This window comes from Natator depressus, chromosome 3 (genome assembly GCF_965152275.1).
Source record: "Natator depressus isolate rNatDep1 chromosome 3, rNatDep2.hap1, whole genome shotgun sequence".
NCBI classification, from domain to species: Eukaryota; Metazoa; Chordata; order Testudines; family Cheloniidae; genus Natator; species Natator depressus.
Window position 1 is genome coordinate 203,959,972 of NC_134236.1, and position 24,908 is coordinate 203,984,879.

General features: G+C 46.4%; 1 protein-coding gene across 2 annotated transcripts in view; it reads left to right on the forward strand.

The window, feature by feature from the left end:
• The window catches only part of SLC24A3 (solute carrier family 24 member 3), a 331,008-nt gene that overhangs the window by 247,567 nt on the left and 58,533 nt on the right, over window positions 1–24,908 (forward strand). For both annotated transcript variants that reach the window (XM_074949728.1, XM_074949730.1), the window contains exon 7: window positions 24,552–24,626. In XM_074949728.1, coding sequence (XP_074805829.1) covers window positions 24,552–24,626 — 75 coding nt within the window. The remainder of the gene's footprint in view (window positions 1–24,551; window positions 24,627–24,908) is intronic.

Here is a 24,908-nt window from a genome sequence, read left to right on the forward strand (position 1 = left end):
CCTAGGAACCCTAGTCATGGACAAGGCCCCATTGTGCTAGGCACTGTACAAACACAGAACAAAAAATACAGGCCCTGCCCTGAAGAGCTTACAATGGAAGTATAAGACAAGAGACAGCAGGTGATTATAACAAACAGGGAGCACAAGGTCATAATGAGACAATACTGGTCAACATGATAGGCAGTGGTCTCAGCAAACCAGCAGCCTGGCCAGTAGTTGTCAAGTGTTTTGCAGGCTCATGGGAGAAGAAGGATTTGAAGGAGGACAGTGAGGTGGCCTTGCAGATGTTCACAGGGAGCTCCTCTCATGCATAGCAGCTGGCCTCAGAGAAAGTGCGTAGGTACTTATTGAAAAAGTTAACCCATGGACCATGAAGGCTGGCACCACTGGCAGAGTGGAGGCGGGAGTCAACGTCTCAATAGCAGATTACAGATGATTTTGGATAGGGACAGTCCGTGAAGGTTCTGTCAACTTCTCAACCGTAAGCCCCGGTATTCAGTTCATCATTTGTTGCCCTAGAACAGTGTTATCAGCCAGGGAGGTCATGAAAGACAATGGAGGGTGGGTGGAGTGGCGAGATGTTGAAAATTTTATTATGGTCTGAAGCAAAGAAAATGTCACTCCCCACACACCCAGACCCTCCAAGGTCAAGTACTCTCTGTCAACATCTCGAAACACACACACAAATCAATTCTATAGGTTTATCATTGTTAGCATCAAGGCACTTTACTCTTACAGTAACTGTAAAGGGATCACAAACATTATTGCTTCAAATAAGGGGTCAGCTGCCTGAAAAGATTAGGAAACACTGCCCTTTGCCAACTCTTCTCCCAAATATCGACATCTCTCTGAACTTGTCTGTGAATCCTTCAGAGAATGCATCTTTGGTTCAGGAGGCCTCCCTGATACACAGCACAGGGACCTATGAACTCCAGGAATTTTAGTTGAACAGTTACATTAAGCTGAGCAGTTCGCTGGAGATTATAACTGTCAGTCGAAGAGGAAAGTATTTTGTTTACTGAGTGATGTTGGAATTAGCATCCTCCCTGTTTCCATTCTGAGCATGTCACAGAGACAGATTGCTGCCACCCTAGCAGAATACCAAGTGCTGCTTAAAAGAACCGAACATACACAGAAAAATAATCAACATCAAGGTGGCAGTCTGTGCTGATCATCACGATGCAACCCAGGGAGCAGGAATTCCCAGTGGATTCTGCAAAGAATAAAAGACCAGCAGCAGGCTGAGTGCCTGATCCAAAGCCCATCGAATTGAAAGGAGGACTTTCCATTGACTGAGTAGGCTTTGGATCAAGGCAGACGGGCCCAGTCCCGCAGATACTTGCTACCGAGTGAAGGCCCATTGACTTAAAGGGCTTGACCCTGCCAGGTGCCTAACCCCTCAGCTCCCATTGAAGTCAGTGGATGTTATGGACACACAGCTCAATGGAGGAGTCGCATAATCAAGTCCTAAGTGGAATGATAGAAGGTCAAGCCCTGAGGGCACAATCCTTGAAACACAGACCCACCTCCAATGAGACTACTCACAGAGCTAAGTTACTCACATGCATAAGTATCTGCAGTATTTGTTTGGTCTTTGCCTACGTTTATATTGATCACCTAGTTTCCACTTTATTTTTTATTTTTTTGTATTTTTATGTATCGGTTTGTTTCAGTCATACCGGTTTTTTGCAGAACCCCGTTCCCATGTCCACCCCCGGTCTTGCCCATCCTATGCTCACCTGTTGATGCTTTAGCACATTTGCTAGTTAAATATTTTTCTCCCCACTTTTGTTCTTCTTTGTGTGCCTTTTCCATGGCTCCCTCCGTATTGCTCGCCCACCAGGGTCACCTCGTATCCCTCCCTAATCCAGCCCCCATTACCCAGCCTCTGGCAAAGTCCAAAGGCGTGGGCTTTGACAACATCACAGGGCTGTGATGGTATTGGCTGGCTTGGGGCTGGGCGGGCATGGACAGGAAAACTCCCTTACCCATGCGGCTCTCTCTGCCGCTGTAACCATCCAAGTCCTGTTGCAGCCTTCCAAGGCTATGGCCCCATCCTCATGAGGAGGTTGGCAGGGCTCCCAGCCCAGATAGGCTGGTGGGGGGCGGGGGGAGTCAGCTGGGATCATAGTATCTCAGAACAACTCCCCCTGGCATCTGGATCCAAGGTGGCTGGGGGGGGCAATTCCCCCACTCATGCTGTCCCCGCTAATGGTGCATCTCCTGAGCTTCTCAAATTCAATGCACTTGGGAACCGAGGCTCAGCACAGGGATATTCTATTGATATGGAAGAAGCAAATATATCTGTATACCATGGACAGGTAGTCTGAGAGAAGGAGAGTGAACTAAAGTGACTGAAACAGGGGTGGGCCAACTTTTTGGTCCGAGGGCCACATCGGCGTTGCAAAACCGTATGGAGGGCCGGGTAGGGAAGGCTGTGCCTCTCCAAACAGCCTGGCCCACGGCCCCTATCTGCCCCCTCCCACTTCCCGCTCCCAACTGCCCCCCTCAGAACTTCCGACCCATCCAACCCCGCCCCGCTCCTTGTCCCCTGACCGCCCCCTCCCAGGACCGCCGCCCCTAACCACCCCGTGGGACCCCACCCCCTATCCAACCCCCCCTGCTCCCTGTCCCCTGACTGCCCCGACCCCTATTCACACCCCCACCCCCTTGACAGGCCCCCCGGGACTCCCAAACCTATCCACCCCCATGCTTCCTGTCCCCTGGCCGCCCCCCTCCCCAGAACCTCCGCCCCATCCAACCACTCCCTGCTCCCTGTCCCCTGACTTCCCCCCGGGATCCCCTGCCCCTTATCCAACCCTGCACCCTGCCCCCTTACCATGCGGCTCAGAGCAGCAGGAGCTCGCAGCCCCACTGCCCGGCAGGAGCCAGCCACGCCGCCACACTGCCCGGCAGGAGCAGCAGGCCAGAGCGCTGGCAGGACAGTGAGCTGAGACCGGGGGACTGGGGACAGTGGCGGGGGGGGGGGGGACAGGGGCTAGTCTCCCCGGCCGGGAGCTCAAGGGCCAGGCAGGATGGTCCCGCGAGCCGGATGTGGCCTGCGGGCCGTAGTTTGCCCACCTCTGGACTAAAAGATGCTGATGTCAAATACCTCCTGGTGTACCATGAAAACCATGCAGTTAGGGCAGTGGTCTCCAACCTTTTTACACATAAGATCACTTTTTGAAATTAAGTGTAACCCAGGATCTACCCCCGACCCTTCCCCGAGGCCCTGCCCCTTCCCCAAAGCCCCGCCCTGCTCACTCCATCCCCCTCTCCATCACTCGCTCTCCCCCACCCTCACTCACTTTCACTGGTCTGGGGTAGGGGATTGGGGTTCAGGATGGGGTGCGGGCTCTGGGCTGGAGCCAAGGGGTTCAGAGTGGGGGGGGGACTCCAGGCTGAGCCTGGGGCAGGGGGTTGGGGTACAGGAGGGGGTGAGTGCTGCAAGCTCTGGGAAGGAGATTGGGTGCAGGAGGGAGCTCCGAGCTGGGGTAGAGTGTTGGGGTGACAGGGTGCTGGCTCTGGGAGGGGGTTCAAGGATGGGGCAGGGGTTTGGGGTGCAGATGGAGGTATGGTGTGCTGGCTCCAGGAGGGGCTCAGGGCTGGGGGTTGGGGTGCAGGCTCCTGCTGGGCAGCACTTACCTCGGGTGGCTCCTGGGTGGCGGCGCAGTGGGGCTAAGGCAGGCTCCCTACGTTTTAGGTGTAGACCAGACCCCATTAATTCTAGGGGGCTTTGAGTCAGTTCTCTGAGAACAGAGGGAGCTGAGCACCAAGCAGGAGGGCAGAATTGAGCTCCTAAGCATCAGGCTCTGGGAAGTGTTGGTGAACTTGGTTCACACAGTGCAGTTAGTGTAAGTGGGTGCCCTAGTACCATAGAGATGTCTAAAGGATGGCTTGAACAGCTAGATCCCAGGCATACAGCCCACAGGCCTGATTCTCCTCTCATTTACCTCAGTGTAGATCAGGAGGAACACTGTTGAAACTAGTGGAGTTATGCCAGTACAAAACTGGTGTGAGAACAGAATCTGGGCCCCCCAGTTCTATAACCGTATCTCTCTAAGGTCCTTATGGCTGGCAGCACCGTAGTATCTGAGCATCTCAGAATCTTTAATGTATTTATCCTCACAGCACCCCAAGAGATAAGGCAGTGCTATTATCCCCATTGCACAGGTGGGGAACTGAGGCACAGAGATGTTTGGTGCAGTGCTGCTGCTGCGGGTGACCTACGATACACAGGAGGTCAGACTAGATGATCTGGTGGTCCCTTCTGGCCTTAAGCTCCATGCCTCTACGACAGTGGTCCCCAACTGTGGGGTGCACCCTCCTAGGGGGCGCGGAGGACTGTTGGGGGGTGCACGCAGCAGGGCCCGGGCCAGCCCCCACAGAGGGTTGGGAAGGGAGCACCACCCAGCTGCAGCTCTGCTCCACCCCACCCCCTGCTCTTCCCACAACCCGGCCCCAGCCACAGCACCAATCCTCCCCCTGCTCCAGCCCAGCTCTGCCCTCATTCCCTCTCCGCCCCCAGGCCAGCTCTGCCTCTAGCCCCAGCTCCTCCCCATCCCCAGCTCCACCTTCACCCAAGCTCCTCTGCTGAGCCAGCTGTGCAGTGATGGAGCGGGGGCATGGACAGATTCCATCACTGGTAACGGGGGGCGTGACAGGAAAAGTTTGGGCACCACTGCTCTACGACTTGCCCAAAGTCACGCGGGACGTCCATGGTAGAGCAGGAACATGAACCTCGGTCTCTTGTGCCCCGGACTAACACGCTAACTACGGGCATGTCTTTCCTGCCCTGTATATTGTATATTGACTGTATATTGACTTGCGCCTAAAAGCACTGCTAACCCCCCCCCCAAAGTAATTGATACACTGGCTTTCTGCAGTCATTTCTTGCTGTGAGTTGTAGGCAGATTTGCGGAAAATTTAATACTAATAACAAGATGTCACTACCTTAAATTAAGATATAGTCGTTCATAAAATAACAACACGTGATTAAGAGACAGGTAGTGGAATCTCTTTAATTATCTGAATGTCACGAGGAATTCTTAGAATAATAAATGTCAAGCACAGAACTGTAGGTAATGCCCTTTGGAAGCTAATTGAGAATGCCTGAAAAATACCTTTGTGGCTTTCTTGGGTCTGAAGCCCTCCACATAATCACAGAAGAGAGGGAGTGGGTGAAACCCTGCCCCATTGAAGTCAATGGCAAGACTCCCAGGTTTCACTCAATGCCAGCTTCCCTTCATTGCCCCATTAGTGTGCCTCTGCCCTGATAGGGAGAGTAATTTTTATTTCTGTGTCTGTTCCATCTTTTGTCTCTGTCTAACGAGACTGCCAATAAGGTTGTTCCTAGTGACATGTATAGTGTGGACCACTGAGAACTGTACAGTATCAAACAGCCAGCAGATGATAATCTTCAGCGACTAAACATCTCGGCTTCATTCAACCTGGTGATCCAGCGCTGAGAGTATCTGTAAACTCAGTTGATAGCACATCAGACCTTTAATCTGAGGGTCCAAGGGAAAAGTCCCTGTTGAGGCAGAAGTGGAAGAGTGAACGAGTAGCTAAGGCACCATACTGGGGATTGGGAAATCGAGGTTTGATTCTCTGCTCTTTCATAGACTTCCTGTGTGACTTTGGGTAAGTCACTTAACCTGCACCTCAGTTCCCCATCTGCAAAATGGGGTTAATAGAATTGCCCTACTTTACAGGGTGGTATTAAGGATAAATACATTAAAGATTGTGAGGTGCAGTATCTGAACACTACTCTGGTAATGGGGTCACCTTATAAGTAGATAAGACAGATGAATAAACCATAACCAACCCCTCGTGCCACTCACCTTCCCATTTTTACACACTTGCCAGCATGACTAATACTTTCCAGTTCTACGTCCAGAAGCTTCATAATATAATTTAATTGGTTTAAAATAGCACCCAAGCATTAGAATGTCTCTGCAACAAGTAGCTGCCCTTCCATTTCACTGAGCTAAACCCTGGGGTTAGAGGGCCAAACAGAACAATGTGATAGTGCACTAACTGTTCAACTCTAGGGGCTCCAACTCTTCCTAAATACCAAGCGAAAGCATGTAATTAACGGATGGATCCCAGTATGCTATGAATCCAGGGGGGTGGTTTGGGCTTCTCTCTATTTTCATTTGTCATGGGGTATAACATGCTGCATATACATAGGAAAATGTACGAGCCCTGGCATGAGACAATTCTGTACGTCTGTGTGTATTCGGGGGGTTCCATCTCTTTTCTGGACAACAGTGTTGTTTCCTTGGTGCCTTTCTTCGTGTGTAAAGAGAGATGAGCAAAGGGCCCTGAGATATTGAACTTGGCTTTGCTTCACCTTGCAAGTAAAGCTCTGTGACATTTGTTGTGGTTTGAAGGATCCATAAGAAATTTTTTAATTCTGTTCCCCTTCATGTATTGGTTTTAATCCCCAAGTTACAACTGGAGTGCCAGATTAGAACAAGCTGAATAAAATTCAGCAGAAACAACATCCTTTGGCCTGGTTTTGCATGGAATGCCTGCAAAATGGCGTTTCATGTGATTTCCACCCAAAACAATGCTTTCAAACCTGCTGCAAATTTGAGCTTTGCAGCAAAAGTTTGGGCACAGGTCAGATTGCAGTCTACCGTATCACGTTTGTTAACATTACAGTCTAGTTTACAGTGACCTGGCCTTCTTGCAGATATTGTATCACTGTGTCAAATCAAGTCGTTACCTCTTTCACAAATAGCTGTTTGGAAAAGCACCGATCATTTCATGTAGATATTTTAATTTGCTGCTTGGATTCACTGAGCAGCTGTGATTTCTCATCTTTGGACTCTTGGTTGGATTTGCGTAAGGCCATTAAGGACTGTTAATAATGTTTATCACCAATACAGCTGCCATTTATATTAGTGTGGCGTAAGTAGAATTAAACATCACTAATATTAGTAATTATTATTGCCAGTGCAATTAACGATCCTGAAACCTATCAGCAAGATGATGCTTTCTCAATGTACTGTCTATTATCTCTGCAGAAACAAAACTAGAACCAACACAAAGTTATCGCAGCTTTGCTCTCTCTCAGTGTCAGAACTGCTGCGATACAATTGCAGCTGAATCGTTATCAAACTGAACAGCTCTTGTATCAGTTACTGACCTGCCTGAAAGTGATTTGAAAAGTCTTGTGTCTAACATTTTATTCCACGCTCCCTAGAAAAAGGGAGGATTTCAGGACAGGATTTAAGGCTTTTTGCGTAATGAAATGATGCAGCTTTTTAACAGCATTTGCTTCTTCATGGGGGATTTAGCTCTATCCCATTTTAATATGGAGTTTGACATGCTGCAGTGTCTATATGAAGGATTCTTTAGGGCCATACAGAGGGACACGTCCCCTGTGGGGTTCAGAATTCAGCTCTTCCTGAGCACGGCAGGCAGGCAAGGGCAAATCTAGATTCGCTGCCACGTAGATTGTAAGCCCTTTGGGGTGTGGGACCGCCATTTTGTTCTGTGTTTGTACACCCCCCAGCTCAGTGCGGTCTTGGGGTAGGACTGGAGGTACTAGGCATTATGGTAACACAAATAATAATGAGGATGGGAAAATCCATTTATTTATTCCATTTTTTTTCTCCAAGGAGGCATGCAATTGTCACAGTTCCTTTCTCCCTCTCCATGGAGCTGCCCAGAGCCCAGCTCTGGTATTCAAGTTGTACTCTACCTCTCTGAATCTGGCCCTGGGACAGATTAGTTTTGGTCTACCAGTAATTCAGATTTGGGACCTCATCCAATGCCCACTGAAATTAATGGGAGTGTGTCCACTGGACTTTGGCTTGAGACTTTAATGCAAAGTGGGGCCTTCTCTATCCTCAGAAATTGCACCAGTTTAACGCAATCAGTGTCTAAATCGATTTGGGTAACTCTGTGCAGCCCCCCAGCACAGACACTCTTAAATGGGTTGAGGAGCGACTAATGTTAGTGTATCTTAATTCAATTTGTTAGGGCTTTAGGTGCTGGTTGGTTGATACCACTTTCCACAGGACCCTAGGCTTCTTAGAGGTCTGTCAGTCAAGCCCAACCCTGCCAGTCTGAGGAAGTAAGAGTATAGTCAGCTGTTTAAGTAAAAACTTAAATACTGCTGCAATTCAAGGGGATTAGCAGATATCCACAGTAAATGCTGAGCAATAATACTACAGTATTCCCTTCCTAAAGGACGTATGGACACACACTGAGGTTAATTTAACTATGCACTAAATGCAACTGCATGGGCAAACAGTTAAGCAGGTGCATTTTTGCATGCCGTTACTCAGTTTGCATACACGGTTGTGGTGTTGGGATGTGCAGTCCTTTTTCCTCGTGCCACAGGACCACAATTGTGATCAGCTGGTTCCCCCTCTGTTCAAAGAGCATGCAGGTGGCTGGTTCTCAGTGAGATGCCCTCAGCTCTCAAACAAGTTTTCCTGACCCCCATCTCTGCGTTTCCTCCACCCCAGCTCCGGGATAGCTCTGGTCTGTTGACCTTCAGGGCATGTTGCAATGTCTGTCTGTTTACGTGGGCTGCTGCAGAGGCTGGGGTTTGGCTCTGCATGGAGAGAGGAATTCTGGGTCTTGTTGGATTCTGCCAGCTGTTAGGAGGTACAAATGCTATTTAATTGAATTCTTGTCATTTGCACCGGGGGTGCCAATACCTTGGATAGAGGCCCCTTCTTATTTAAATCAGACACACATTTTAAATGGACAACTGTGAGCCTGAGTTGCCTTAAAATCTGGCCCAGAACCTCCATCTCAGTTCATTCCTCACGGTAACACTGGCCAGCAATTAATCTTTTGACTTCCAACACTATGAAATCCTATTACAATATCCGAGGACTGATTAGCAGTTTCCATCAAGGATTTGATGAAACATGATGGTCAGACATGCCACTGACGTGCCACCGTCTTCCACAGGGAGCTCCCTCCAGCTTTAAAGGGACATCCCTGGCTTCTAGAATAGCTCACACAAATCAGAAGTAGCATGCAAGGAGATTCCCAATTTATATCTTGCCACAGCTAATTAAAGAGACTGATACTGTGTGTGCTCCCTGCAAATTGCAGGGCTTCGGGATGCTTGTAAATTACCATGGATAGCAAGCAATATGTCAGGCAGCACAGAAAGCATTTAGAAACCTGATCTCAGCCTCCAGCTGTGTGGCAGAAACGCAGCTTCACTGACTGCTCCCATGCAATTCAGATCGGAAAGGGAAAAGTGCAAAGAATGATCCAAACCTCTATGCTTCTGAGGTTCCTTTAGACCATTGTAATGCTTATTACGGGCTTATTGAGAGTACTGAACAGCTGAGGTAGCAGTATGTGACACAGCAGTGCCCTCTTTCCTGCTGTGTGCCGTTCTAACTTGCCCCCTCGCCTTTCCTGTGTCCACTGCAGCGTGGATGTGTGGCACAATGGAGATACAGCAGCAGCAAACCTTTCAGTATATCTCTTTCTGCATGTCTCTGGTACACTTTCCTTCATCTTCTCTTAAGAACCTGTTTGTTGATACAATTGCCTTTATATTTTTGCCTGCTATTAGCAGCATGGAAGTGGCTTGAATCTGGAATTTGTGTAAAAGAGCTATGCCATCATGGACAGTGGAAAAATATTATTATTTATTAAACATGTATAGTGCAGCAGTGCCTAGAGGACAACCAGATTGCAGCCCCTTTATGTTAGACACTGTACAAATGTATAGTAAATGATAAGACACGCAAGTGGGCTGAGATGGGGATTGTGGGAGGTGGGATAATGTTCTTACCCAGAATCAGCACCACCTCCTATCCAATGGCATCTACTGGAACCAACTTCTGTTCATTTCACCAAATGGCAAGCTTTCTCTCGGTCATTTCCCTTTTATGTTTACAGCTGCTTCTGCGTGCATCATACTGGCAATCAGCGTAAAGAATGAGTGAAAGGTGACTTTATAAATTAATTGTATTTAGAAAGTAACTTCACCTACGCTGAGGGCTTGATTATGCAGTTGCTCAAAGCCCCGGGCTGGGGGCAGTGTGGAGTTGCACTGCCCAGTGAGGAGCAGCATGGGAGGCTATGCATGGGACAGTTTGGTGGCACATGGGGACATGCAGACAGCGAACAGTCTGGCCCTACATGTCCAGAGCACACATGCCATTGTTCCGTCTTATTGCAGGTCAAGCCTGAGATTTTCAAAACCACCAAGTGCCGGCCTAACTCTGCTCCCACTGAAATCAAGTCCAGTGCAAGCAAAGTTAGGTGGTCCCACCCCAAACGATTAGCTGTCTGTGAGGATACCACAGCAGTGATCTAGCCACTAAAGTTAAGTCACCTCCAGGGAGAGCCTAGCGTTGTCTTTTATCCATAGCATCAGGTAAGGAAACATTTTGCTGACTGCGCCTCAGTTTTACAATTTTCAGAGGGATAGCCGTGTGTCGGTCTGTATCAGCAAAAAGAACGAGGAGTCCTTGTGGCACCTGAGAGATCGTGGAGTTTAAAAGTTTCCTTTAAATGAAAAGTGCCCTGCTAGTCACTCTAAGTGCAAAGCAGATTAAAACTGTCACTCTAGTCACCTTAAAAAATGGACAGTGCAAAGGAAGCCACCATATTGTTTGTGACAAAGGCTGCTCAGCAGATGAATACTAAGAAAATGGTTCAGAGAACTATCATATTATGCCTAGCACCTACTGTCCAAGGATCCCCAGGCACTTTCCACGCATTAATGACTTAACCTAACAGCATCCCTATGTGAGTTGGGAATAGTTACCCCTGGTTTACAGATAGGGATTCTGTGGACCAGGCACTTTCCCAGGATCACTTAGCTGGTCAGTAGAAGAGTCAGGAATAGAACTCAGAGCATATGGATTCCAGTCTTATTGCTTATGTGACGGCTCATGGCTGCCATCGCGGCCAGCACGCTGGGGACTGAACCGGGGACTTCCAGAGCTAAAAGCATGAGCTACTGCAGCTTGAGCTAGAAAGGGCACAGCACCAGCTGAGGCAGTAACAGATTCACAGCCTCTGTGGGTGAGGCACAAACCAATCAATGGGTTACATTGAACCACTAGATCAAACTCTCTCCTGAGAGCAGAGTTTGGGCTGCCAGCGTGGCTTCTTATGTAATCTTGGGGTGAAATTCTGGCCCCACTGAAGTCAGTGAAAAACACCAATTGACTTCAGTGGGCCAGGATATCACCCTTGGAGCGCAACACGGTAGGAAATCCATGAGGATTGCTTATATTAAAGCTAATTTAAATTACATAAAATCTAGAATGTTCTAGAACAGCCCTTGAAACAGCTCTCAAAGTCTCCATCTTTTCTCCAAACTCCATCCTGCTGAGCAGTGGTTTCAATATCGTAGAGTGCCAGCAAGGTAAACTTCTTCCGGAGAAGCAGCAACATTCACTGAGAGTCACCAGGGAAAGACACAGTCACAGCTATGGAGACTCTGAAACGGAGACGAACAATGTTCTGAAAATCCAGTGTCCGTGTTGGTGATTTATCTGTGTAAGCTATTGCAGTTAATCACTGTAAGGTTTTGCCTTTAATTTCTGAGCCCCTTTGGCCAAGAATTCCTGCCCCTCAGCATTAAGAAATTAAGTCATAGGTTTTGGTACCTAGAAAATCTAAGCTCTTTGTGTCAAGGCATTAATAGAGAAATCAGATTAGAAGGCTAGCTTTCAAAGCTCAGGATTTCAAGTCAGTATTTACCACCAATCGTACTGCATAAGAAAGGCAATGCAAGAAAAGGAGATGAACAACTGGAACATTTCTGAATGAAAAATGTGTGTGGTACATTCATACAAAGATCTTGGATAAGCTTGTAATATTTGATACAGTGTGAACCAACACCTGTTTCGTCTAGCAAATTAAACAGCAAAAATACTCTTATTTACCAAAGAGCGTGCACTTGTCGGTACAGCTTTATAGACTTTTGGTAGCAGAAGCGGCATGCACAAATATCCCTTATATGAATGCTAGCTTTAGATAAAATATTACAGCTTGCATCAGAGATTCTGTAGTGATTTGCCCCATTTTCTGGAGTTGGCTATGCTACTGGCCCAGATTCTCTGGGTGCAGCAGAGGAGGGGACTGTCAGAGTCTCTGCCCAGCAACAGGTGTAAGTTAGAGCAGCCTGTGGGCTGCTCTAAACTGCACCCACTGACTATGGTCCATAAAGGACTGTGCTCCATTTAGGGATTGCCAGTTCACCTGCCCACCCTTCTGATCCTTTCTTCACCCTGATACATCTTTTATGCCTAGAGATTTGGGGAGGGTGCTAATTATGTGAGCGCTACCCACTAGTAATTCCCCTATGCCAGGGTAATCCCAGCATGGAAATTAGGCACAGTCTCCATTCTTACTACCTCCTAAGCCAGCAGAGGAACAGAGCGGAGCAAATCTGGCCTATTATTTGTATAAGGAATCCAGAGTGAACAATCTCTTGCTTTTCCTTTTGTGCACCCTTGTAGTTTTTGTATGGTCATCCGAAGTTCTTGCTAGTAGCAAAGCTGTCAGTAACTGGTTATCATTTTCATCCTCCTAGACTCTCTCTAGTTACGATGTGTGTGCCTTTCATTTAGAGCCAGTCGGGAATTTTTCAACAAAAATTTTTCGTCAAAAAACACCAAGTCGCAAAGTTTGTTATAGCAAAACAGGATTGGTTTCAGTTAATCTCCCAAATTGAAAAATTGCCTTTTTTTGAGGTTTTGGAAATGTTTTGTTTTGACATTTTAAAAACAAAATATTCTGGTTTTCCTCTTCAAAACAACTTTGGGTTTTGAAGTTTAAGCTGATTGGAGTGAAAAAAAAAGGGTTTTATTAAAAGGGATAAAATAGTCCCGATCAAAACAACAGTTAGGAAATTATCTTATAAAATGTTTCAATTGACCCAAACTGATTTTTTTTTCCCCATTTGTGGAAATAGATTTTACCTTTCTCCCGATTCAGGGAGGGAACCTCTTTTTTTTTTTTGAACTCCCCAAAATACTGGTCGGATTGGAAGACAGTTTCCTCCCAGCTCTACTTGCATTACTTACATTTTCTGCATGTCACTTTGAAATGCTTATTACTAGACATGCCTGGGCTGAGCTGTTCCAACACAGAGCTGCTGCTTGTCACTTTCAAAGTCTACCAGATATTTTGTTGTTTCCCCGCTTGCCTTACCATTCCTTCTAACAGCTGAAATTCAGTGTCATCTCATTCATGAGCCAGCTCTGACAGGTGTGAGGCTCTAGTGGTTACTAACCTAAGGGCTAACTACCAGCCACTGCATTCTGCACCACAAACACCTCACTGCCATGTAAGCTTTCGGTGGCACACACAGGGCTGACAGGTCCAGTGGAAACCAAAATATGTTTCAGACACGGAGCTAGCTGCAAATCGGACAACAAGTCTGGCCAGCTTTCTTCGTGAGAATGCTGGGGTCTGGCAAGAGGGTTTTCTGCCCCAGCTGGGAGGAAAGGAGTAGTCAGGAAGAGTGATGGAGGGGTGTGTCTAAATAGAGGAGACAGAGGGCCATGTGGATAAGACACTGGAATGAGACTCAGAAGCCTTGGAGTAAGGTGCTGACTCACCACAGACTGTGTAATCTTGGGCAAGTAATTTACTCTCTCTGCCTCAGTTCCCCATCTATAAAATGGGGATAATAACGCTTCCTTGGGCTGTTCATATTGCATGCTCTTTGGGCCAGGGACTGTCCTACTGTGGGTGTGGGTACAGCACCTAGCATACTAGGGGATGATCTCAGCTAGGCCTCTTAGGGTACATCTCTAGTGCAATTAAACAACCGCAGCTGGCCCGGATCAGCTGACTCAGGCTTACTGGGCCTGATCTACAGGGCTAAAAATTGCGGTGTAGGCATTTGGGCTTGGGCTGGATCCCAGGCTCTCGGACCATGGGCCTGGGCCTTAGCCCAAGCTCAAACGTCTACAGAGCAATGTTTAGCCCCTCAGCCCTGCGAGCCTGAGTCACCTGACCCGGGCCAGCTGTGGCTATGTGCGCGGGTCTTTTTTTCCAGTGTAGACATGCCCTTAGTGTTACTGTAATATATACAATGATAGTACTTGCAGGTAAGGATTGGTGGGAGAGTTTTCTGCAATCCAGAGATCTTGAGCACTCTACAGCTAACAGCATGATAGCAGCAACAGCTGAGTTTACAGAATCATCAGCACAAGGTGAACCAGAGGAGGGGGGATTTTTGTAGCCCTTTCAAGTGCAGCTCTGCTCTGGGGAGTGGCTTTGCAAAAACAGCACTGGTGGGTTCGACATCTCTTCTGTTTCAGTGATTTCCATATCTGATTGCTCGGTGTAGGAATAAAAGAGCAGCTTGCCCACCGGCCCTCCAGTCTGAGCCTGGGCTCTGAGAGATGTTTGCTCTTTCTAGCTCATGCATCTACATTAGTATAATAAAGACATTGCCCTCAGTTACACCTGTGTCCCTCTGTTGTCCCCGTTCCTCTCTCAATGGGGATGCACGGGTGTAACTGGCAGAATTTGAAGAAAATGAGGCTTCACAGATGGCCTCACAACTGAAATTTAGTTAAATACCGTAGGCAAACAGGCTCCCCATTCTCCGATGAGTTAACAGGTGCTTGTCAGATTTACCAGCCTGGCTACCAAGCATACTGTGGTTCTTGGGGATTTGGGGTAGTCCCTGATGACCTTCCTAAAGCTCGTGGGTTGGAAAAGCCCACAATGAGCCTAAGGCATGGAAGAGTCCTAAGGATCATTTGGGATTCCTCCTTCCAATAAGCCTTTAGCAGTGTCTAGGGAGCAGGCTGGGGACATTTCCCTCTGTTCTGTGGACCTACCAAGGTCTGCAGGATGAGAGAACCTTCAGCCGTTGGAAGGAGATGGTCAGAGCCCCTTGTGAGCCTTTCGGTGGGAAAGATCACTTTTTTTCCTTCACCTGGTCGGCGAGCCTCCCTAGTGATTGGTTTACAGGTTGAAATCTATGTCCATGAGAATTCATTTTGAATTTTAGGTGTCGTCTCCAGTACTCATGTGCTTTGCTTTACTAGTATCAGCAATGCTTGTGACCCCTAGTGACGCCCCCGGTTCAGGAGTTAATAACTTGTGCAATTAAAGTAAAATTAACTAAACATTAGTGCTGTGCATTAGATCTCAGCTAGGGGAGCCCAGTAAACTAAGTGTTTTCTCTCTCTCTCTCTCTGTCTTTCAACTTGCTTTCATTCTTTCTCCTCCGACAAAGGAGAAAATGTTCGCAGACTTCTTCGAGACATTGTCCCTATGGGATGTGCGTGTGCCCGTGCACTCTTGATCAGAGATTTTGTCAGCAGTGTCCAATGCATTTGAGGACTTGACAGTAATAATTAAGACTTGGAGAGTCTTGACACTGGCTGGATGTAGGGTCTTCCTTTCTTGCTAAATACACCCTTTCTCCCCTCCCCTGCAAGTGCCTCCTCAATGTGTCTCCCGCGATTCTTGGCAGCACATGATATTAAAACACCATGTGATTTAATTATTAACCCATCTAAGTTATTGACCAATCAGGAGGCTTTTACTGTGTTATTAACCAATTGTAGTTGATAACATAATAATACTTGGTCAGTCATTTTGCTGTGAGAATTTTATGTATACAATTTTATATAATTTCCCCTGCCATACTGTTTAAATGTGAATACGTAGTACTATCGTAAATGAAACAATGAATTCACACTACCGTGGATCTTTGGGGTAATGTTGATCACTAATTTTGCTTCTGAACCACTGAGGTCTGCATATCACTGGTCTAAAGGTTCAAGATAAATAACTATGTTTTAGATAAAAGAAAAGAAAAAAAATGGCATTTCCTGTTTTCCTTTTTCTAGAGTGTTTTCCTCTCCACGTCATTTCTGTCCCTACTCTCACTGTTGCTCGCCAAAGATTTCTTCACCGTGGGATGCTTGGTCTTGCTGAGCCAGATATGGGTTTCAGGAGCATTTGTAATCAGTCCCCATAGGGCAACTTTTCCATGCTGGGTGGACTGACAATTTGATGCTTATATTGGTTTGGTTACTATGGTTGCAGTGCATAACCTAAATGGCAACACCAGGAATTAAGTTGTCTCTTGGATACATTAAGATGTATGTGTCAGCCTGTGAAATGTTTAAAAATGTAACTAACAGCCCTTTACATTTTCCACAGTAACTCTTTAGGGATTGACTGTAAAGAGACAAGGAGAGGGATATATTTTTAACTGAGCAATCTGTAATGTCATAGTTACAGTTCGACCGAACCCTATAATAAATTCTTCATCTCACAGAGAAATGTAGGGCCAGATTCTCTCCCCCATCCCAATCCCATTGCACTGCTCCAGCAGCACAAAGGAGACTGAATTTGGCCATATATGGCCTGCTGAGAATTTGCCTGGGGTCGAGGGGTTCTCATCAGGCATAAATCTGCTGTAACCTATGCCATCCCCACCCCCAGCCCAGATGGAGGGGAATCTTGGCTTTACTTTGCAATAGCAGCATAGATGTGCCATGACCTATGTGAAATATGAACTCCTCGTACAAGCCCAATTCCTTATATAGGTCTCACTCAACTTGGCATCAGAAGCTAGGTTCTTTCCAGCTCTTAAAGCATCTCCAGTCTGCCATCGGGTACATGTTTGTAATCCCATTTGAGATAATGGGGTTGTTCAGGTGTGATGCAGGGCAGAATCTGACCATCTGTGGGATAGCACAGCTGTATATGAAGGTCGATTTTGACCTTCAGGATTGTTATTACATATGATGATGCATGATTCAGTTCATGATCTTTCAGATCCCAGGCTGAATTGGACCCATGAAGCTTACATAAGGAGTTCACAGAAAAACCTATGTGAATCAGCTGATACAGGGTATTATCCCTGTATAGTGATCATTCATTAAATGGAGGTTCCATGGCAAACAACAAACTTCTTTATTTGGAAAATGATAGAAATGTTACAACATCTCTAAGTAACGCAAATGATTATAGGATAAAATGCCCAGCCCTGATTCTGCCCATCACAGCACACAAGATGATATACAGCATCATAAGAACAAAGTTAAATAGAATGAATGTAATTTTATAAAATGCTTGTAAAAATGAAAACACAAAATCAAAAACCAACAAAAAAGACTATCTAGGATCCTAAATATGGATTTAGGAACATACGTCTAGGTACCTAAATTTGAGTATTTCAATCATAACCTACAGACATGCTGAGACAGACCTTCAACTGGTGTAAATCGAATCTGGCCCACCGACCACATGGGCCTGAATCTCATTTCAAATAAACGTTCTTTACACGGCTCTGGCAGTATAAAGCGACGTGAACGTGAGCATGAATTACACTTACACCTACTTAAAAAGTCACAATTTAAAGAGGCCTTAGCGTATGACATTTCAAACAATTTGTTTTGCTAGCAGTCTGGAAAATGCCAGTAATGTACGGGTTAATACCAGAGAACTCCGGGGACCTGTTTTATTTCAGCTTTCTGAAACGGGACCCTTTATATAGATAACGTGGAATGAAAATGAAGCTACTGTTGATTTGATTGAATTCTTGCACAAGCATGAGGATGTGGCTGGAAAACATATTTATAAAGATAAAGCTGGTGTAAATTGGCCCAGCTCCATTGACTTCACCAGAGCAGTGCTGATGTACACCAGTGGAGGATCTAGCCCAGAAAGTTTGAAGTGCACTCGAGAAATGGAAAATAAAGATTTGAGGATACAGTTCAACTGTGGGGACGTCCTAGGGCTGTGGAAAAAATAGAGCAGAGTTTAGCAGATTGTAGATGTTACAGCCCCGTGACAGCTTTTAATCTGCCCTTTTGAGACTATTAGCTAATGAAGTCAAGGACTGAATTACTCAGTGGCCTTTCTCTTCTACAGTCCTAGTTCCTGTCTAAATTGGCCCACAGTGACCCGAATTCCTTCCAATTTCTGTGGCTCTGAAAGGTACTGAGTGAAAGGAACTATGCAGCAATCCTGTTTTATCGTCAATTGAACGTGTATTACATGTCCTTTTATTCTTAAGGCTTGTCTTCATGGCCTCTGCTAGCTTGAGGTATAACTTGAGTGCAGCCCTTAATGCAACTCCTGTCCACACAGCAAAATCTCTAGCTTAAGGGAGATGGTGTCTTAGACTTAAGTAGCTGGCCCGTGGGGGATAAGGGGCGGGTTTGAAGCTCAAATGCTGCTGATGCTGGAATTAATAATACAGAGGGGACAGTGGGCTGCTAATAATGAAGGCTGAAAATCACAGGCCATGAGTCCGGTGCAGAAACAGCAAATTTTAACACTCACCGCAACTGTCAAATCACGCTGCAACTCTTTCGAAATGCCACTTGCAAATTTGCCCCAGCCACCGCTCCATCCTTGCCCATTAGGGGCAGGGATGGCGGAGAGTGGGGCCAGGGACCCATGTGGGTCAGGGTCAGGCTCTCCAGGGGTTCACCCCACTCAGTACTCCAGCTCCGTGGGCTTCGCACTTCACTCAGGAGCAATTCTGCCTCTGTCACGTGGCATGGGCCAGGCCTGCTGAACAGCAGTGGTTCCTGCACAACCTTGAGGACTTCGCCTTCCATAGCTGCCTGGCCACATTGCGGGATGGGCTCAGGGAGGGCCAGGTGGGGGTTGGGGCGTGTACCTCCAACTGAGCACAGGGCTATGCCAGCCCCACACAGGGCCTCCAGCCGTCTGAGCTGGGGCCAGCTCTAGGATGTGGGGGCTCAGCCCCACCCTCACCCCACCCTAGCGACTGGAGAAATGGAAGGATAGCCAGCCCCTGTTGGAAGGTAAAGGACCCAACCTCTCGTCAATTACAAAACAAGTGTTTAGGTCCTGCACCCTCACACACACACACACCAGCACCCCAAACCGCAACTTTAATAAACAGTGGCAGCAACTTTTGAACCAAAATATCACAACTTTCTGACAGCCATACGAATAACACAAACACTGTGGGGGTATATCTACATCACAGTGTAAGGTGTGATTGTAGCACAGGCCTGCCCATGCTAGCTTTAATCTAGCCAGCACCGGTAACCATAGCAGTGAAGATGTGATAGCGTGGACTTCAGCGCAGGCTAGCAATCTGTGAATACTCAGAGCCTGATTCTCATTTTCACTGTGTCTCTTTACATGGCTGTGGTGGGCGAAAGGGCATAGACTGGGTGTAGATTGCAGTTACAAGGCCCCTTTATACTGCCTGAATGGTGCAAAGAGGCCTTTGTGTAAATTAGAATCATGCCCTACATCTTCTGGAACATTCCTTGGGCCAGCAGGCTGCAAAATGCCCAGTGTTCTAAGGGGTAATCTTTGGCAATCTGGGCAAACAGTTACACTTCAATCTTCTGTGAAAAGAAGGGTTTTTACAGATAATGAAAAGTGAAAATGAAATTTCTTTTGGTTTGATTGAATTCATGAAGAAACATGACTCGGGGATGTGGATGGAAACCATATTTTATTAAGGGAATGTCTGACGTACCGTCTAGAAATGGAAAATAAGGATTTAAGGAGACAGATTAGTTATGGGGCTGTGGAAAAAATAATCATAGTTAAACTTTAGCTGATTGAAGAAGTTAACAGCTGTATGAGCATTTGTCATTCACCCCATCAGTGCTCTTAGTTAAGAAAGTCAAGAACTAAATTAGCCTTCTGTCTTTTAGGATCATGGTCGTCTCTGACATATATATTTTAATACTGTGGGTGCATTGTGTACTGTACACAGAATGGCCACCTCTCCCAATTTTATTCATAGATTTTAAGGCCAGAAGAGAGCATTAGAAAGGTGCTAGCTCCCCCCAAAGTGGGCAGGCAGAAAGCAGGACCATGTCTGTGGAGTAAAGGCTTCCTCTAACAATGTCTATCAGAATTACCCCTGCACTTGTACAGCGATGCCCCGCTTCTGTCACAGGCCTGTGTCTCGTGGCCTTCGGAAGTTCAAAGAATCCCTTCTCGCGGTTCTAAAATTGAATGCAGCCACTTCAGTGCAGTGGTCCCCATTTAAAGTCAACGTTTGCCAGCAGTGACAACAGCGCGAGAGAGGGAAATACTGCAGTGTGAGATAACTGTTGACAAATGTTGCCTTTTGCATGACAGCCACTGTGCATGCGTATTGCAGAGTTTTCCTAAGGAGAACTCAAAATAGAGCAATTGCAATTGCTAGTCTTTATCTTGTGTTAGAAGTTTAAAAAACCATCCAGTAAATGCCCAAGGTTCAGGAGAATGGATGGACTATGAAAGCTAAAATACCAATAGCGTAGTCAAAAAAGTGAGGGCCTTGTGTTAGAGGGATAATTCCACTGATTTTTGCCCTTGGACTGTAATTCTGATTGTGACCGAATTCTGCTGCTTTAAATATAAGCCTTCCAAAAAGGAGATTCTGAATATAAGACTCAGCAGTATATCTGATCCTTTCCCAAGTGTGTTGTCCGGTGCGACCTAGCTAAAGAAAGCCTTTTCTCCTTCTGAGAACTATTATAAATATATTCTCAATGATCTTTCACACAGTTTGAAAATGTGTGTGTTCCTCGAGAACTGAATCTTAAATTCAACCACTTTCTAAGATAAGTAATCCCTACTCTAAGGACTCGAGCTAGATATTTCCAGATTAACTCATCCAGTTGTTCTTGCATTGATATCATCTCATAACTTCTGCGTTGTTATGCTTGATTAGATCACCAAGTCTGGACTCCTGTATAACACAGGCCGGAGAATTTCACCCGGTTACCCCTTCACTGAGCTCAGTGATTTGTCTGACTGTTAAAAATGTGTGCCTTATTTCTAATTGGAATTTGTCTAGCTTTAATGTTTTAGGTGTCTTCTAATTTAACTCTGTAGCCAGGCACTTTGCAGACTTAATTAGGATTAATTCAGAGACCAACACCGTTAACTACAAGCTAATATCCCTGCAAACTTAGCTTCCAATTCTGCAATCTGCTCTCTGATGGAAAACAAACCGCTGCATCTCATGGTGCTCCATTGAAATCAATAAGATGCCACGTAGTCTGTATCTGTAGCAAATTTTCACTGTCACTCTATCCTATATACTAATATGGAGCACCTATTGATATGGTATACAGTATTCATTTCATATACATGACCTTGTCATCAGCAAATCATTGGCGGATGATACAAAGTTGGGAAGCATTGTCAATACAGAGGAGGATCAGAATATTACACAGGAATAACTGGATGACCTTGAAGACCAGAGTCACAGAAATGAGATGAAATTCAATAGTAAGGTCATGCACTTAGGATCTAATAATAAAAATGTCTCCCACAAGCTGGGGCAAGAGAGGACAAGAAAGACCTGGGTGTGTTGGTCGAACAGAGGATCACCATGAGCCACCAACATGATGCAATGGTGGAAAAGGCAAATATGATCCTAGGATGTATCAGGCGAGGCATTTCCAGTACAGACAGAGAAGGAGTAATGCCATTGTACGTGGCACTGGTAAGATCTCAACTGGAATGCTGTGTACAGCTCTGGTCACCCATGTTCAGGAGAAATGAATTCAAGCAAACAGGTGCAGAAGAGCTACTAGGATGACCAGGGGAATGGAGAGTTGATCTTATGAGACTGGAAAAACATGGGTTGTTTAACCTAGCAAAAAGAAGGCTGATAGGGGAATAGGATTGCTCACCGTAAACACTAGGGAAGATGAAGAGCTATTTAAGCTAAAAAAAAATATTTTTGGCACAAGAACAAATGGGCCAGGGACAAATTGAGGCTGGAAATTAGAAGAAGGTTTCTACCCATCAGAGGCATGAGGTTCTAGAACAGCCTCCCAATAGGAGTTGTGGGGACAAACAACTTAATTAGTTTTAAGAGCAAGCTAGACAAATTTATGAGTGTGCTTGTATGTCCTGATTGCTTGTGATAGTAGGTGGCAGGGCTCAACAGCCCTCGGGCTCACTTCCAGTTTATGCCTTCTGTTCCTAAAAGCTCATGTTTCAGCCAGACATCTGGAGGGGTCAAGATGAGATCCCACCCCCCCACAGAAATACAGTATACTCTGGGTTGGGTCTCCGTCCTCTGAATCATTAGAGATGGCCATGTTGGAGATGGGACACTGGACGGGGCCAGTGCTGTGAGGTGGCACCAAGCATCCTGTCCCTAGGGTGCTTGGCTGGCTGGTTCTCGCGCACATGCTCAGGGTCTAAGTGGTCACCATGTGTGGGGTCAGGAAGGAATTTTCCCCCATGTTAGGTTGGCAGTGACCTTGGGGGTGGGGGAGAGGTTTTACCTTCCTTTGCAGCATGGGGTGTAAATCACTTGTCAGGATTATCTGGATATATCTCATTCAGTCAGCTCCCTGCCACTGGGGGGAACTCGGGCATTGGTGCAACATAGTCCCTCTTATTCTCTGCCTGTGGCACATGATAGTGTAGTCTCCTGTGGGCTGTAACAGTTTGGTCTAATTTTGGTTGTTGGGTGGTGGTGGCCTGTGATATACAGGATGTCAGACTAAATCATCTGGTGTTCCATTTGGCCTTAAACTCTGACTTTCATGACTTCTGTTTTCCTGCCCTACTGAAAGTAATAATACACAGCCTTACAAGAGTCTACTTAAGTATCTAAGTGTTTAGGAAAAGTCATCTTTATGTTATATTGTACTAGTTATGCACTAAGAGGCAGAGTTAAGGTTATGTTACTTAGTGCTTTCCTGATTTTTCAGTGCTTTAAGTGTTTTGCAACCTTAACACAGTATTTTGTATGAAATTTCCTTTTTTTTTTTTTTTTTTTTTTTTTTGAGAGAGAGAGAGAGAGAGATATTTAAAAAGTTGGGGGAAAAAACATGAAAAGAGAGTTGCACTGTCCAGGACTTCAAACTCTGTTGGTTTGCAAACATTTGTGAAGAATGGTTGTGGTTTTCAAAGTGTCTAAATGACTTTTAGAAGTACAAATCAGATTGACTGTCACTGATCGTTGTGCTCCTGAATCCCATTGACTTTCACTGTGCCTTGTGTGCCTAAATTACTTGCACTCTTTTGAAAATCCCATCTAGAGTGTGTAACTAGTTGACTGTTGTGCACCAATCGTGTGGTCTGAAGGTGTTTGGCAACACACCACCAACATGCCCAGCATGGTGCACTTTCAGAGGTCTACAGAAGGCAGCCCCTCTCCACACTGTGCTGCATCTCAGATGCATTGGAGCAGAACTACTTTTGTGGGCTCTTCACAAAATGACAAGTACTTAGTAAGTCCTCTGTGCTTCAGCTCATCCCTCTGCCAGAGGGATATAGTAATGCTTGCCTTCCTCACAGCTCTCTTCTGAAGTTAAATTAATGAATGTTGGTGAATGCTTGGAGAGCCTAGGGTGGGAGGTGCTTTCTGTACAGTGTTAGTCTGTGTTTCTCAATCCGGGGATCACATCCCAAAACTGGGTGTGGGGGGAAGCAGAACATTTCAAAAGGTTCACGTGACGGCTCCGGTCCATCAGGATTGGCTGGACTGAGCTCCCTATTCTGGGCGTTGCAATCTGCAGGGTTACAACACCACTCAGATTTGGCCCAGCCATCCCTCAGTCAGGAAGATGCGGGGGGGGCTGGGTCCAACTTGAATGAGTAGCACTGTGAGTCCATGCACCAGGTCACAACTGTGCTCTCACAGATTTGGCCCAGCTGCCCTCCGACACAAGGTAGTTCAAGGCCACATCTAAGCAGCACTGCAGCCACAAAGGTTGCAACACCCAGAGTGAGCAGCCAAGCCTGGCCAGCCCTACAGGACCAGGAACTGCAGGAGCCGCTGCTGCGGGGTGACTGCAGGGTGGGATCTGCAACAAAGACCCCCAGGCCTCCCGCCCCGCCCGCTAGGGCCAGGACTCAACACCTCACCTCCAGCCTATTTACTGGGTTGCGACAGGCCCTCAACTTTAACAAATGGGTCCTGAGCCCGAAAAGTTTGAGACGCTCTCATGTAAATGGCTCTGCAAGGTGGAAGGCAGCAGAGAACCAGGGCTCCCTGCATCCTCCCAGTTTTCTATCTGTATGCCTTTCCATTTTAAAATATAAACATTCCCCGCGTTTCGCCTTTAAAATCGGATCTTGTGTGGTGCTGAGCCCGTCACACAAGGTGCCGAAAGCTCTCTCTGGGGGCTTGCAGGGTTTTTAACAGAAGATCAGTACCTCAAAGGATTGGGCCCTCAATCCCTCCACCACCCACATGTCTTACAGGACTCTAGAACTGTGACTTTCTCCTAACCAAACAATTTGGGCCCAAGTTCTGCCTTCAGTTACAGCTATTAAAAAGCCTTCTGATACATAGGGATGATTAGACCTGCCTAGAAGTAACTGAGGGCAGAATGTGACCGTGGATAAGCAATGCAAGTGCTGTCCATTACCATGACTTTGCCACCTTTAGGTGCCAGAGATTCAGTCTCACCTCTGGCCTTTTTGTGCCTCTGGACAGCGGTCTCAGAAATGCAGTGGATTCCTAAACTTGGATTTCTCATATCACATACTAATGTATGGGGCCAGCTTGCACTGTGAAATGACAGTCCATCCTTTGACACAGAGAACTTGTGACGACGAGAGCCTGGCTCACTCCTCCTTTTTGCGTATTTTCTCAGGTGGTTGCACTGTCATCATGGAGTCTGCTGCGAGATTCAACCTACTACATACTGTCTGTTGTTGCACTCATTGTGGTAAGTTTTTGAAGGCTATTATAACGGTGCTTCTGCTCAGGAAAGCTAAGTGTGTCCTATGGTCCGCATCAGGATTGTCACTGGGGGCAGATTAAGACGTAGGCACTATAATTTTGTGCCCTGGCTCCAGGAGTCATGTCACGGCCAAACCTCAATTACAAAAAAAAAAAAAAAAAGCTGCTTCTAGCCTTCCTGGTTGTGGAGGAAAGCTTAAAAACACAACACAGGTGTAATCGATACAGCAGTGCTCGCTTGAGTCTGCAGAGAGCATGAAACAATAGC